The sequence below is a fragment of the Amblyomma americanum genome, chromosome 3 (assembly GCF_052857255.1).
Source record: "Amblyomma americanum isolate KBUSLIRL-KWMA chromosome 3, ASM5285725v1, whole genome shotgun sequence".
Classification (NCBI taxonomy): domain Eukaryota; kingdom Metazoa; phylum Arthropoda; class Arachnida; order Ixodida; family Ixodidae; genus Amblyomma; species Amblyomma americanum.
The window spans coordinates 202,424,654-202,439,550 of NC_135499.1; the positions used below are offsets into that span (position 1 = coordinate 202,424,654).

Genomic DNA, 14,897 nt, shown 5'->3' on the forward strand with positions numbered 1-14,897 from the left:
TCACGGTGCACAGTGCAAATACTGACTTCAATCTTTGCGTTGTCGCTCACATCTGTCAGTGAACGTCAAGGAAACACTGCAAATTTAAGCGCGCGAAGATTGCTGTCAGTGAAAACAAACACAGCACATCATTTCCTGCCACTCGTGGAACGCTCCGTAAATCGATATTCCCACACTAAAAAGAGTTAGTGGGCGTACTGATGAGCAAAAGGGGCTTGAATGTTCCGCACGAACATTTTTCGAAACAACCTGTAAGCACTTACATGGGTAAGTGCTGACGATCAGTATAAGCTGTATCGATCATTAGTAAGTCACCGATTCAATAAACAGAAACAAATACACAAAATATTTCACACGGTTACAAACGCCGGACAGGTTTATTAAGCGTCAACCTTATGAGCAGAAGTGCATCATATTGCACGGTCGTTCCAACAGTCGAGCACGATCCGTGATGTGGTCCCCGAGTTCACTACTCTAAGGGCGGATGCTGGATTTAACGCCCTCGCATATGTACCATGCGATTGAATGGGGCCAAGGCATAAGCGCTTGCATCTTCAACGTTCGTTCACTAGGAGTGTCCAAAAAGGTTACGAAAAACAACAAATGTAACAAAAGCTGCGATCTAGCAGCTGCGACGCAGGTACATCTAGCTGCCAGTCGTTTTTTATGCAGTCAGTGAACCATTTCTGGGCGCTCGCACGACCAGCGTTCCATCTTTGGTCAGCATGGAGGTCACCGAGTCTGGCGGAACGTCATCGGGGAGTGTGAACCGATGGGTGTACTCTCGTCGCACGAAGTCCGTCTCCTCACCAGACGAAGGCTTCTCGAGGTGGCCGGCGTAGACTTCGACTCTGCTTCCCACTGTCTTGACAGTTATCTCTTCGGGAGCGAAACCTGCCAGGTCGAGGGTGCGAGTAAACTCTGGAGGCGAATTCTGTTCATGGCATGAAGCACAGGAGGCCGATGCTTTCTCCGAAGGCTCTTCGTTGTTGTAGCTTGTCTGTGGGGCTTCAGGCTGCGTAAGGCAATCACTAGGCGCACTTTCTTCCCCCGGCGTGTCCTCGTGCGTTTCCGCTGCTCCCGAGCAGCATGCTTGTTCGGAGGAGCACCTGTCTGTTTGAGGTGAGAAGAATGCCTCGGCGAAGATGTGATCAAGGAATGAAGTTGCCAGAGGTGGCAAGTTATTGGTTATCCATGGGTTGGCCTCAGCAAAAGCAAAAACATCAGCGTAACTGGGGGCAACTGGGAAGAGCAACATTTCCGACCGATATTGTTGCAAGAGTTCCACGCAGCAGAAATACGGAGCTTGATCCTCTCGTGTTGGCAGCTTCGTGCAAACAGTGAACAGCTCCTCGCGGTAGCCGTATTTATGTAGCGCGCGAATTGCCGCTCATTGCGGTAGAACCGGACTCTGTGCTGACGAATCCCATCGCAATGCAGCGCTGCGCTCGCAATAAAGAGCACGGCTCGCGATGAGTAACGCGCGACGAGCGATTGTTTTCTTTCGGCGCCGTTCTGGAACCCTCTCGACCGCCGCAGAAAACCGGCTAGGCGGAAAGTTCCCGCCGCTTTCCGTTTACGTTGTTGCTAGGAGACAACGCAACCAAAACACAAGCGCGTGGACAGAACGCGCCATCTGTCGAACGTTATGAGCACTAGAAGACCGCTTTCCGAACTGGTTGCGCTGATCCATGGCATGCAGCTTGGCCGATATTGCGGTACAATACCGCTTACCTGCCGCTTACTGAGTTCGGCCAACAGTGTTATGTGCGTCTTTCATAATGTGTGGTTACGTTAGGCAACTCATAATTGTTGCAAGCAACGCTCGATAGCATACTGCGCAGCACTTCCCGCAGGCTGCAGACGGTGCCAGATCGTTCTAGAAAGTTCGGAGAGGAACGAACCAATAGGAGCCCTGCTCTCGCTGCGGCAGCCGGGCGCTCTGCTCTGATTGGTCGGCGCCTCTGAACGGCCTCTTGGATTTTTCCAGAAAGGCGCGGGAAGGGTATAAAAGTTGCGGGGCGCGCTGCACTGCGGTAAACAAGCCGGACCTGGCAAGTTGGAGCGGCGTGGGAGCGACATGGCTGGCATGGTACGGAAGCTCGGGGCACCCGCAGCAGGGCTCGAACCTGGGATGCAGCAAGTATGGCATTTGAGCGGGCTGGGATCGGCGATGCAAGACGTAACGTAACTGCTATCTAACGGAAATGAGCCTGCTTGGTATTCGACGTGTGCTGCGCAGTATGCTACTTGGTCAGCGAGTCACCTGCAGGTAAGAAATATACGCTTGCGAAAGTCTGCCCCACCGGCTCGGCGTAGATGTTTCGCTAGCGCTATATAGTATTATATAAATCAGCATTCGCCTTCTAGATCGTCTGCACTGTTGAAACTCTTCTGAGCCTCTTTCTGGTGGTGTTAAGTCTCGCTGGTGGAAGGTGAGCTCATTTGCAGGGAAATGTAAATAATTATACAGATGTTGTGAGACGTTAGAAAGTACGCCGAAATTGAATAATCATGGCACTAGATACAACACAGTGAGAAATTGGTAAAGACGAGTCGCGGTGTGGCGGGTTCTTCGACTACGCTGTTAGCCCATCATTAGTGCGCAATAGCTTATAATGCGCAACGTACTCGTTCGCATACGCCACCTCATTGCTAACTGCTTTAGCAAAGAGCGCCAAAACAGCCTGTGGGTAGGGTGCGTTTTTTTTCTTTTGCACTCAGGCAGTAGCCCAGCTAAAAGCTGTTGCTTGTAGATAGTGCCCAGTAATGACCAGATGAGGTTAACGAGGCTGAAGGCCGTCGCATATAATGCAGTCTTCGATTGCGGCTGCTTTGCTGAGACGGCTGCCCTGTTCAACATCCGGTAAATAAAAAGAGAAATTATGTTATTCTTCTTTTAGCTTTACACTTCATAAGCGTTCTTGCGTGTTGCCGGCGTACGCACTTTCCCAGCGTTTATATATCGTGGATTTGTTATCCCTCTGAAACGACAGAAGTGACCCCGTCCGCCGTCTCTTGTACCAGATCTGCGTCCTTTCTTTTTTTCGTCTGCAGGAGGTGCTATGTAGGGCAAGTTCCTGCTGAGATGAGACTGCGCCAATTCCCAACGCAACTTCTACTGGACACCGAGACACACAATGCGTTGTATCTTACGATATATAAATATGTCACGCATGGGCGAAAAAGCACTCTGTGATGAGAGGTAAAGTAATGATAGTGTGCGCTCTTTAATCGTGCCTAAAAGGATTTAGTGGGGCGAGCAAGATGCAGGATAAATAAAATAATCCGCAGCTGTATCGCAATTCTGGAGTGCATTAGTGCCGAGCTGCTAGCTCTTTCTGGGGGTCGATTAGGGCTATTCCTTGTTATATGTACTGCTGCGGCAGGGTTGAATAGGTGCATATCCCGCTTTTAGTAAGTAAACTGTCTTTTACGTCTAGCGAAGGAAGCGCACTTGGTGTACTAAAATTTTAAAATGAGCGGGAATTACGTGTTGCTAACAATCTACCAAGTTTCCGCCTCGTTATAGAGTGGCAGGCAGTTCGTGTCAGCGTGGTAGTTCATGAAGGTCGCGGGAACCTTTCTATAGTATACTTGGAAGCTATCTTGAAAAGAAAAAAATGTACTGAGCGTATTGAATTACAGCACTATCTGTTTTACGATTAAAGCCTTGAGGTTGGCACTCAGAGTCTGCTATGTTGAAAGGATGCATTGATTACATGTAGACAGCTAGTATGGCTGTGAGAGAGTACGCGAAATGATAAGCAAGTTTATTTACAACATGCTGCTACCTCACGCTGCAGGCTGTTGCAGGACTTGCATTTTGTTCTCTTGAAAAAAGTACAGCGTTCTGAAGAGTGAAGGTGAATGGACCGGTCCCTGCGTTGTTTCAGTTTAATTCAACACTGTGGCAGTTTACCAATGCGTACCGACAAATTGAGCAAACACCTTCACTGAAGTCCTGACGGAGTTCTGGGTCTCAGCCGGGTATGCAGCAGTAAAATCACTTCAGCTTTCGCGAGACCAGCATATTACCTTGAGTAAATGACCAGCATGGTGTCTGCTATGGCCTACCATGGCCTCTAATCATCGTGTGAGCGAGCTGAATATTAAATCATTCGCATTGTGCAAACACCTGAACCTTGACCGGCTTAAGCAAGACGAGCTGAACAGACTGTTGTAATTTGTGCCGCGTAGGGCAAGAAGAGGCATATTTAAACGAGGAAACTAAAAATAAAGCGTGTGCTTGCTGCTAGAAATGGCCTCGCAAAGAAACTGGAGTATGCGCTTTATATTTAAGTCATAACGACTTCGCACTGTAGAGAGAAGTAAACGTTCCCGAATGCGTGCATTCAAGATTTCGCAATGCAGCAGCGGTTAACAGTAACCTTTGCACAATTTGAAAGTAAAAAAACTCGTATATGAGGCATATATGTCGGCTGGTGCCAAGTAACGTCGTCTGATGCTTGCAAAGGCAACTTGTACAGGAATGTGGCGTGTTGAGGCCTCAGGTTGATCTGTGGCCGATACGGGCTTTCAGCAACTTCGCAGGAACTGGTCTAAGGTGCAGTTGGGAGTGAAAGTGGTCTTAAGAAACAAATTTGAAATGCTTTTCTTTTTCGAGAAAAAAAAACAAAGAAAAACAGCAGGCAAGAGCTTAGGCATGCAATACTTGCGCAAAAAAAAAAGGATAAATATTTGTTCTCTCAAATGCAGCAATTATTGCCCGGACCCTAAAAGATCTATTTTCCCGTATGTCCCGCTCTTTACAGAAGTGTTACAGCGTCCAAGCTGACTTTCTTTTACGATTTTTTTTTAGTTTGCGGTCAATCTCTTGCAGCAGGATAAATTGCATCACATTCAGGAAGATTTACAATCAACTTATGTGAATATTGTCAACAAATGCAAAAATGCCTGGTGCGGTATTTTGACGAATCTTAGGCGTTATTGCTACCATCTGCCGCGCTGAATTTTTTTGATCATGCATCTATTTTGGTGCGGGTTTGGTTTGAATTCGTCCTCTTTCAGTTGGAGCGCCAGCAGGCTGCAGATGTCTGAAGATTGCATCGCTTGCATTGGCTTGTGCTAAATTTTTCTGTGTACGATTTTGATAAACGGCCCAATAAACCTCAGACCTCCTGCATAATTTCTGTCGGTACTTTTTGTTGTACTGTATTTCCATTTTGGGAGTGTTTTAGGTTTCAGTTTGTTCTGTTTCAGTATATAGAAAAGAATGCGGCGTACTTCTGGAGATTTTCCAGAAATTTCCGAATTCTGAAATAAGTAACATGCAAATGGTTGTAGCCTAATAAAGACCGAGTTGAGCCAACTGCTTTGTCCTGCGTAGAATTCATTCCTGTCTACACTTCGCTACCGCCAGGGAGATTTAAGATCATATTTGGTTTCGTTATTATTCAGATGACCTACTTATGCACATGTGTGCATATATTCATGTAGCTCTCAGACGCACATACCTTGGTTGACTTCTTCGCATTGTAACAATTTCGCAATCATAATTCCTTTGTGTATTTGGGCTGATAAATACTGCCGCTAGCCTGACAGACTTCACAAGTAGGTTCGTGTAGGGTACGGTTTTAGAATGTAGTCAGGTAACAGTGAAGTACCTGTCTTAATACCGGTGTGTTGCGGTTTAACCTCGGAGTATGGGGTCGTGGTGTTGTAGCTGTCGCGATGTCGAAGCTCAAATACTGCTTTATTTAGCAACGAGTTTTTTTAATACTAGTGCAGAGCTTACTGGGACTGGCTAACAAAATGCGAGTCATGTCATGTTTAACCAGTGACAAATTTTAGTTTTTGTATCGATATTGTTAATGCTCCTCATAACAGGCCTTATAGAGGTAATGTGAAAAGTAATTCACCTTAAAGTGAATTGAGGGCAGTGTGTTTATGTGCACGAGGTACGCCATGGCGTTAGGGTAGTGAGCGAATTAAGGCACTACCACTAGCTTATTAGTTTCATTGTGCCAGAAGTGGTATGTAACTGTTCCATTTCACTATTTTACGTTTTTGACAGCAGATTCTTCAACAATAAAAAATCATGCATGCACATCTTTACCAGCGCCATGGTGAAGAATGCGACCGCACTTGTACGCTTTTTCCTCTCGAAGTTGCGGTGCCACTTGTTCAAATTTCTCCTCCTGATTTATACTGTTTTCTTTCTTGCTTTTGGTATATAAGCCGTTGTCAGACAATATCTGTGGACATCGGGGGTTTTATGTTTTAGATGGCAATAAGCACTGTTTCACTGTGTAATACGAACAAGCTACCCCGAGAAGAAACTGTTCTGAGAACTTACTACCCGCTGTAGGGTTAGTAGGTATGTAAATGCACGACGCAACTGACTGGGGCCCAGACTTAGCCTGTAAGCAAACACATTGCTCATACATCTCATATTCCTTTATCATGGAGCAGGTCCTGTGACATTGTCAGTGGTGTGGTGAATGGCTTGCCGCGCTCTTGTGCCGCGTTTTTCTCGTTTAGTTGTACCTACAAGACCATTGATTTTCTGAGCAGCGGTGGTCTCTAGGAGGTCACGCCTCTTTTATTTGAAGGCAACTACGCCTGCGTTAACATCGCATGTATCAGTTGGTCACGATGACTCATTTGCCATATAAGTATTGACTGGGCATTACAGAGGCATTCAGCGTTCCACTGTGGGTGTATTTTGATGCTTAACTGTGAGTCACTCTATGACACAGCATGGCCCGAGTTCTAGCTTATGCCATGTTTAGCAGCAGGGAGGGAGGCGTCCCTTGAAGTTAGCACAAAGATAGTAGGCCAACTCATGATTTGCTGAGCCAGCCTGGTGCTTTTTGATCCTTGAAGGTCCGCAAGCTTCCTTGCGAGTCGTCATTTTTCGGAACTTTCGAAATCCAGATGCACCATTTTCAAGTTGTGGGATTAGAGACAGAAAAGTGTACGTGCTGCATTAGGGAATGCTTTACACTGAAACGTATCAACACCTTTCATAGGGTAATATATTACTTTGTAGCAGCCTTGTCATGCATGACATAGCATGCCCTTCCATTAGTAAATTTTTATCACAGAAGCAGTGCTCCACCTAAAATTGCCAGTGCAGAAAGGTGCGATGGCTGCGTTTTTCTTGTTTGACCATTGCACACTGACACCAAGTATTTCACGCCATCATCAGTTGAGCACAATGCAGGGAAGGCATTCATATTCCTGTCTGCCAGATTTTTAAGTGCTTGCAGGACTAAGCCAATGCTTGGATTTCAGAAGCCCTGTTGGGGATAAGGCACTTATCTAAATAAAAAATGCTATCAGCTTTCTATTTCTGTCGTGTGATGGCTGCACAATCATTACTATGGCCGCGTACCTGTACCTTGCGCTGGCTGTGCCATTTCATGCCTGCTTTTTGCTTCTTCCCTGGGATGCTAAGCTAGTTTCTCCTCTATCCTAAAATATGCCATCCAGGCACGAGCATTTGACATTAGATTTACGAAATCTTGTAGCGCTGACCTTTGTGGGTCAGCACTTGTTTATGTAAAGGTGCAATTTATTCCTTTGGAATGGTGGAAAGTTGTGTTGCCGGTAGATGGTGCATCTGAAATCTCTCAAGCAGAAAAATAGAATTATCAGAAGGGGATAAGTGTCTTCCTTGTGAGCCCTTTTCGATTCTTCTTGTTTTCTGAACTGCAGCACGGCATAGTTCTCGGCGAGCTGTCCTTTGAGCACGTCTACAGGCAGAAGCAATGAGCTGGACTGCCTGCCACACACAGTGGTTACAATGTCATGCCTATGATGCAATTTTTCTGTTCATGTTTCATGGAAGCTATCAAGCTGTCGATGCATCACCATTTTTGGTCTGTTCAGATTGTTTATACAGCCTTGAAGCTGCAGTTTGAACTACACTAGACATGCCGCAGTGTGTAGCGGTGCCATTTATTGAGCTAATGATCGAAAACTGCAATTGGATTCAGGCATCAGATCATTTGCTAGCCTCCGTGGATTATTTCAGGTACCTAATAATGGCTACAGATTATGGTTAAGGAAGAAAGAACCAACGACACTAAACATTTTCAACGAACTTTCGTCTAATTACCCTCTTTAAAGCTCACTCAGATGCCGTGCAATACTTACCTTTGTGGGGTGCTGTACCTTTAGCGAGCATTCCCAATGCGGTGCCGATTGGTTGCTTCTTGATGAACGCTGGAAGGAAGTGTTTAAAAACGCCGAAGTGGAAAAATATTTCGTCGTTGTTGTTCACTTGCAGATTCGTAAGGAAGCGCAGCTGTGAAAGCTTTTTCTATTTATATACCACTCCCTGCAGATAGTTTGTTCTCCGATAGTTTCGTTCTTTCATCGCTATTCCGCTGCCGCTCCTGGTTCCGAACTCCGTCAAACGTGTCGCTCATGAAGATTTAATAGATATTTGCTAGTGCTGTCACCTGGTAGCTGGTTAGTGTAATCATTTATTGACCCACGTGAGTGCCATTCTGTTTTAGTCAACAGAAGCAATTGCATTGTGCTGATGCAATCCACGTCGTTTAGTGTTGCGTGTTCACTTCTGTACGTGCTTTTAGTGGATAATTTGAATTTTCGAATCCACTTAATCGTCATGACAAACATTGGAAAAAAATTGATTGTTCACAATTACTGTATTCAGATTGAACGAGAACATTAATGGAAAAATAGTGCACTACCCTCACCGCAACCTTAGCCCACGGATTTATTGGAGGTGTTGCACGCACCGGACTCGTGTGCCTCTTCTATTTCATCCACTTTTGGCGGCTGGTGTCTGGTCCGCGGGTTTTTTAGCTGCACCCGTTAAACTGCACTCTGCGCCCCCAACGGCTGGCGCCGTCGCCTGCTGATCTTGTGTGGCGGGGGGCTTCAGGCAGCCTTGCTGGCCCTTCGTTTGTTCTTCGGCAGCGGGTTGAGTCTGTGACTCGGAATGCGTGCGAGTAACTTCTGGATCAGCTGTCGGCGCAGGCGTGATATTCGAGTCTGTTTCGCCCGAAAGGGCGGGGATGGGAGACCCTGTCTTTGAAAATGCCACGTCGAATGGCTCCGACGGTGCCGGCGACGAACTCTTGGCTGGCACCGCTTCTTGCAGTTGTGGATCCATGAACGGAGCATCAGCGGGGCAACCAGCTTCTACAATTGCTGTCAGAAAGGAAATCGTTGCGAGAAATGAAAAATGTTGCTACACAGGACAGAGAAACTAGTGTTGCTGTACAGGCGTAGTTGCAAAGACAGTTCCGAAAAGCATAATTTCTGAAATGTCAATTTGCTAGGCAGAAAGACTATGATAAAACGTCTTTGTATTTAGTCAAGACGAGAACAATGCTGCTAATACAATGCTGTCTTTCAAATTAAGTGCACGCTTCGTAAACGTATACATTATGCTATTAAAGACGCATCGCCCTTCCCATAACTTTCTCGTGTAAGCGCGAGTGTTGTACACAACAAAGAAGTCTTGCTTAACGTGCAAGCTGTGAAGGGAGCAGTTAGCACGTAAAACCTTTGGCCTATTCTTATAGCGAGAAACACAAATTTTGTAATATCACTGCTGAAAACTGGTTTGGTATAGGCGATATACTTGATTGGCGATCTAGATAAACGGCGTGAAAGGCTCAGTGTATACATTTGCGCAATAATGGGTATAGTTTGTCAAGATTGTTTTGATACAAAACTTCGCGGTTTATAATTGTGTGATATACTTCGCGTTTTTTTAAGGTATTGTGAAGTTGTTTTTTTTTTTGTTGTAGAAGGTGCTGCTATGAATTGACGAAACCCCTAGAACCAATTCCCGGTGTGTAATGTCGAAAGCAGTAAATGTAATTTTCTTAGCATTTACCTGCCATTCATGGTATTGCAAGGTAGCATCGGCCATGCGATAGAACGCAATTAGGCGCTGCACTCTATACCTTGAACCAGAATTTTTTTGTTCCATCACTTCAAACTTTATATTCGTCTGCTCACGCTCGTTTCCAAGCTGGAAGTACTATGCTGCGCGTATCTGCGTAAATAAATCGTTGTGCTGAAGACATTCCGCTGCAGGAAGTTTGCTGCGGTAACCCAGTAACAAAAGTCATCTACATTTTGGGGGATAGCTAAAGCAGCCATTTAACAACGTTATTGAAATTGCCGGTAACAGAGCGAATGAGACTTCGTTCTCCCGCCATCCTCCATATTTTTGCTCAGTTTACCCTGGATGCATGCACTGCAGCAGTGGATTGTGATCATGCTCTATACTCACTAAGCTGATCCTTGGTCGGTATGACGGGGACGCTGCCGCGCACGCTGACGTTGCTGGCCGTGTCCATCGCTGAACTGGCGCGCGCGGGCCTATATCCTGTGCCGGCGCTAATGGCATCCTCAGTGGGGTGCGCAGTCCTTCTGCGGCCCAGCGCAACCATGCGTTCCCGATCGTAATCGTCCTGCGTTTTACATTTAAGTCGATCTGCATCACTCGACAGGAATTTCACAGATGCCTTTATTCAAAGTTTATTCGGGATTCCCTCTTTGTATGCCCTGTTGCCCTCTCATCACAACCGTTTCAGATTCATTCTGTGAACACGGATATACCATCTCTCCGCGGTTATCGCATGGTTGCTGCTACAGATTGCCATTTGACGAATGTGTTAATCCTCAACCCCCTCTTGAAGGCGGTTTGATTTTCACGCAAATAACTAATTGCATTGAGCGTTCACCACGGCACAACTGTAAAAAAGATATTTAATAAAAAAAATCGAGCCTCAGGATTAGCGAAGCACAAGTTTCAAAAACCGAATGGTCGCTGTGGCATTAAGATATGTATTTATTGCTGCTTTTTTTCTTATGCAGAAATTTGTTTACGTTTTAGTTTTAGAGCTATTATTCACCAGTGGTTTTTTATGCTGAAAATAGCTGCATGACTTGCGAATATGTGGTAATTTATAAATTGAACGCTGTTGGGTTTCGTCACGTCCACATCGTGCCCTCATCACCCGAAATAACTTCTGCTTACGTCACTGCATTGATCTGCACCGTCCAGAATACCAGCAAGCGCCGTTTTCTTTCCAGCCATGCGGGCTTGTTCTCCACGAGGTAGCATTTAATTGCAGTTATCTTGTTATCTAAGGCACAGCCGTAACTTCATGGTGACGTCACGATAGATCCGGATGTGTTTGGTTGTCGGTACCAGTCGACTCCCACTGCACTCCGTCTGCTTCATTCATATTGAATGTTCCTCCAGTGTTATCAGTTTACAACGGAGGTATAAACCACTTCAGTTAGTAATCACTTGCGCGGCATTATGACAGCTAAACTGTTTCGTTCTAACTGCACAATTTGTTTATTATAAGCTGTGCTAATATTCTTTTCAGTAACAGCTGTAACTCGCCATGGCAGACAGCTTCTCATGAAACGTACTTCACTTTTCACCATGAACATCTCTCGCTTTCTTGGGGGTAGCAGCTTCTTGACGACGCTGTTGTATATAGGGTGAATCACCCTTGGGTTCATTTTATATGGTTCATTGGGCCCTGGAAAATACACAAAGGCAGCTTTAGGTTTATCGAAAAACTTTGCCTTGTCATGCTAATATCTCCGTCAAATGCTCATGCGATTTGCACAAATCGACTGAATCGGTAAAAAATGTTTACCTAAATCGTATGGTAGTGAAGCATTGCTTTCATTACTGGCACGGTGATCCTACTAAGCTCTGGCAACGAGAACTATCATTTAGGCAATCGGTCGAATACTCGCTTTTATATAAGGGTTAGCCACTAAGATCTCCGCGTTCAAAAATTATCGATAGTCTTCTGGCCGTCGAGTTATGAGCGAAGACGCAGCAACCAGCGCATAGAAATGTCCATAACGTCTCCCAAGACGATATTTGGCGCGGTTTTTTTTCTGGTTTAAGTGGAAACAACGTTCATGCAGGCCTTGCAGATTCCTTATATATGTTTATGGAGGCACTGAATATTAAATCCCTGCTTCTCTGGTACAAAACTTGAGATGATTCGAAGGCTTAAACTCTATGCACGTGTCATTTTATGTACATGATAAAAAAACATCAAGAATATTGATAGCTCAATGAGATTCAGAGGATGTTTCAGAGAAGTAAATTGTACTGCACTGATCTATATCTCTGACTGTAGCATGTAGAGGGTTCAAATGCACCTCCGCCTCGTATTGTGTACTTTAAGATGGTTAAAATTTATATCGAATCCTCTCGACAGTGCTATTAGTGCTCTGTTCATCTGTTCAGGCAAAAAAACTCTGGCTGACCTACTAATTAACTTAATTAACCAAACAATTAAAAAGAGCTAGGGTACAAAAATTAGTGACTACTTCATGCCAGAAGGTTTTCAACAGAGTGTGAAATAAATGGAACAGATCCTGTACTATATTTTACATCAGTATAAATGTTGTGAAGCGTTTCTATGGCATGTTTATGAACGGCTAGTGCTGAGTTACTGAAGTGGGTAGTTGAAACTTAAGTTCTGATACAGTTATTGGGATAGCTGCGACGTCAAATATTTTCTTCACCCTTCTTTACTGAGATCTAAGATCACTAGCCTGAAATATTGCACCGAATGACGTGTTATTGGTAATATATTTCCTTCGTTGCCATCGGGGCACGACACGTCGAGACTGTCAGCTGTCGCTTTCTGTCGCACTGGAACGCCCTTCTCCGTATAGAGAATGAATTTAAGTTCAGCATGGTTGTCATGAAACCAGAGCCGCATTCGTCTACATTCATTTTAAACGCCACCCTTGATCGCAGCCTTATCAGCTCTTCGTGTTTTGGTTCATTATTTGGTGATCTAGATCGATAGGGCATCACCGCCCTTAAGCAAAACTCAAGACCTCGCAAGATAATTTCATTTTATTTAGTAAGGTAGCATTTAGGTCAGGAAATAAGCAATCCACTCACCTGTGAACAGGCTCACTATGATTCCAACAATGACGACTGTCGTGCTTGCAATCATGCTGTACCAGACATAAGATATCCTGAAGATGTACAATATACCCGCGCTGGAATAGAATTACGGAAAATACGTCAGTTCATGCTATGTTGCTAGTAACGGAAGCGTCTCTCGTATGGAGGTTTTTGTCGCTAAGTGGTTGTGACACGCAAGTATAAATTGTGTACGTCTCCCCCTTTTAAGGTTGGTGTACGTTTGTCGCGTAAGATGCTGTGAGGCATGCTGAGGCAGCTTACTTGGCTACGTCCGGGTCGAGTGTGGCGGGGAAAGTCACGTTTCCGGGATGCTGGTTTGTTACGTTGATGTACTCCTGCAGGCAGCCCATCACCGAGAACCGGGCCTTTCGTGTGGCTGGCTTGAAATAAAAGGCTCCGATGCCGATGCACATGGTCACGGTCAGAGACGTCAGTATGCCAATGGCGGCGCCCTGCATTTACAGGCGGACCGAGTTACGAGTTCCCTTTTTGTCCGAGTAGCTGTTGTCAGGCACCAAATTATGGTGGTGAATTTTAAAATAACTAAACCAGTTCAAAGACAAATTTCTGACGTGTAATTTAACTATCCCTTTTAGCTACTTCTTGGCACCCATATTGATCATCGCGGGGGATGGCCCGATTCCTCACGCAAAATTGCTTCTCTCCTGAGACATTTTTAATGACCGTACATACGTTTTCATGAGGCAGCTTTTCCTCACAGTCGCTGCGTGGATTCTAAAAATTATGAACGGCGCTTGCCTTTCAAGGTTACGATGAGTTATTTAGTTGGGTATGGTCAACGAAATCTTTGCCTTCAGGCTCGACTTCAGGCAGAGAATGAAGGTCGACTGGAATTCTCTGTGGTCTCTCTGTGAGGTTATCGCTGAATATTCACATCGCAAGCATTCTTGACTACCAGCAACTGTGTTTGTGAGAAAAATTAATTGGCATCTACACACATTCGTGGTCTGGTCTTTCAAGAAGCTATTCAATCTAGTTGCCGCTCGCTGCGCGCTAAGCGTTTTTGTCACATTAGTTGCTCGTTACCATGTGTCTCTCCACACTATTCGCTTTCTTTTGTTGACTATAATTCTTTGATAAGCCTCATAGCACCTTGGCAAACATTGGGCTCTAGTCACGACGGCGTTAAAACACTGAAAGCAAGTCATCAGACTGTACCCGCTGTTAATGCAACAGCAGGAAAATGAACTCCGCTAAAAGTAATCGTACTCACAGTGCTGGTAGCGAAGGGGAAGAATATGCCGAGTGTGAAAACACCAAGCAGGGGACCTCCTACGATGCCAAAAATAGACAAAGCGGCCTGAAAGAAGCAGCAAAGTATAGAAGGGTCAAGTACCATGCATTCAGGGCCCTCTTAACATTGTACTTCAACATCTGGTGTTTTGGGTTCTCACCTGTAAAACGTTTCCCATTTTTTCTGCAGCGTAGACTAGCGCAATGGCGACGCACCCGAAAGACAGGGCTGCGAGTAACGGGGGAAGAGGAAAAAAAGAAAAGATTGAAGTGTCGCTTGTGCTGCGGTGTTCCGCGCATGCTTCTCGCAATTACGTATATTTTCCATAGAATTCGAGATAGCGCTTGTGCAAGTTAACTAGTTTTCAACGCGTCTAGCGGTGGTTTTACTTCAGCAGCGACAGTGCATGTAAAGATAAAATTTAAATTGCAGAGAACAGCGTGTGAAGCAAGTGGACAAAAAAACCATGCAGACATGCACTGCGCGATCTTTTATAGCATAAGATACGATGTACCGAAACCTGTAGTAGATGCCTTTGCTGTTTGTATACTCTAAAAAAACTTAGTTAACAGATCAGCCCATGTCCGATTGGAAAACCTTTTACAAGTATATGCGCTTGTTAGATCCGCCAATCGAAGTGGAAGCCAAATTCGCTGCTTTTTAGGAGATATCGTAACGTCTGTATGATAAATATGATGGACTGTT

The 14,897-nt window shown here is 45.1% G+C and overlaps 3 protein-coding genes and 1 long non-coding RNA gene across 4 annotated transcripts in view; 1 reads left to right on the plus strand and 3 right to left on the minus strand.

The window, feature by feature from the left end:
* Positions 1-348: 348 nt before the first annotated feature.
* On the minus strand, positions 349-1,504 carry LOC144125899 (uncharacterized). The gene has a single exon (XM_077659700.1). The coding sequence runs from the start codon at positions 1,256-1,258 to the stop codon at positions 665-667; it is 594 nt and encodes a 197-aa protein (XP_077515826.1). The 5' UTR covers positions 1,259-1,504; the 3' UTR covers positions 349-664.
* Positions 1,505-1,562: 58 nt separating this feature from the next.
* Positions 1,563-3,682, plus strand: LOC144125901 (uncharacterized). Its single transcript, XR_013313436.1, has 2 exons — positions 1,563-2,272; positions 3,058-3,682. It is a non-coding gene; the product is annotated as an uncharacterized LOC144125901 (long non-coding RNA).
* A 5,072-nt stretch (positions 3,683-8,754) lies between these two features.
* LOC144125900 (uncharacterized) lies at positions 8,755-10,347 on the minus strand. The gene is made up of 2 exons (XM_077659701.1): positions 10,247-10,347; positions 8,755-9,150 (listed from the first exon to the last, which is right to left on the minus strand). Exons 1-2 carry the CDS (start codon positions 10,311-10,313, stop codon positions 8,759-8,761), a joined length of 459 nt encoding a protein of 152 aa, XP_077515827.1. The 5' UTR covers positions 10,314-10,347; the 3' UTR covers positions 8,755-8,758.
* A 2,200-nt stretch (positions 10,348-12,547) lies between these two features.
* Positions 12,548-14,897, minus strand: part of LOC144124346 (sodium-coupled monocarboxylate transporter 1-like) — a 46,647-nt gene continuing 44,297 nt past the window's right edge. The window contains exons 11-15 of the mRNA XM_077656978.1: positions 14,353-14,420; positions 14,172-14,258; positions 13,199-13,389; positions 12,911-13,011; positions 12,548-12,552 (exon numbers count right to left, since the gene is read on the minus strand). Coding sequence (XP_077513104.1) covers positions 12,548-12,552; positions 12,911-13,011; positions 13,199-13,389; positions 14,172-14,258; positions 14,353-14,420 — 452 coding nt within the window. The remainder of the gene's footprint in view (positions 12,553-12,910; positions 13,012-13,198; positions 13,390-14,171; positions 14,259-14,352; positions 14,421-14,897) is intronic.

Coding starts and splice junctions, on each gene's coding strand:
- LOC144125899 (XM_077659700.1), bottom strand. CDS start 1,258: ATGTTGCTCTTCCCAGTTGCCCCCAGTTACGCTGATGTTTTTGCTTTT.
- LOC144125900 (XM_077659701.1), bottom strand. CDS start 10,313: ATGGACACGGCCAGCAACGTCAGCGTGCGCGGCAGCGTCCCCGTCATA. Junction 9,151..10,246: donor ACCGACCAAGGATCAGCTTA/GTGAGTATAGAG, acceptor CCTTTCTGACAG/CAATTGTAGAAGCTGGTTGC.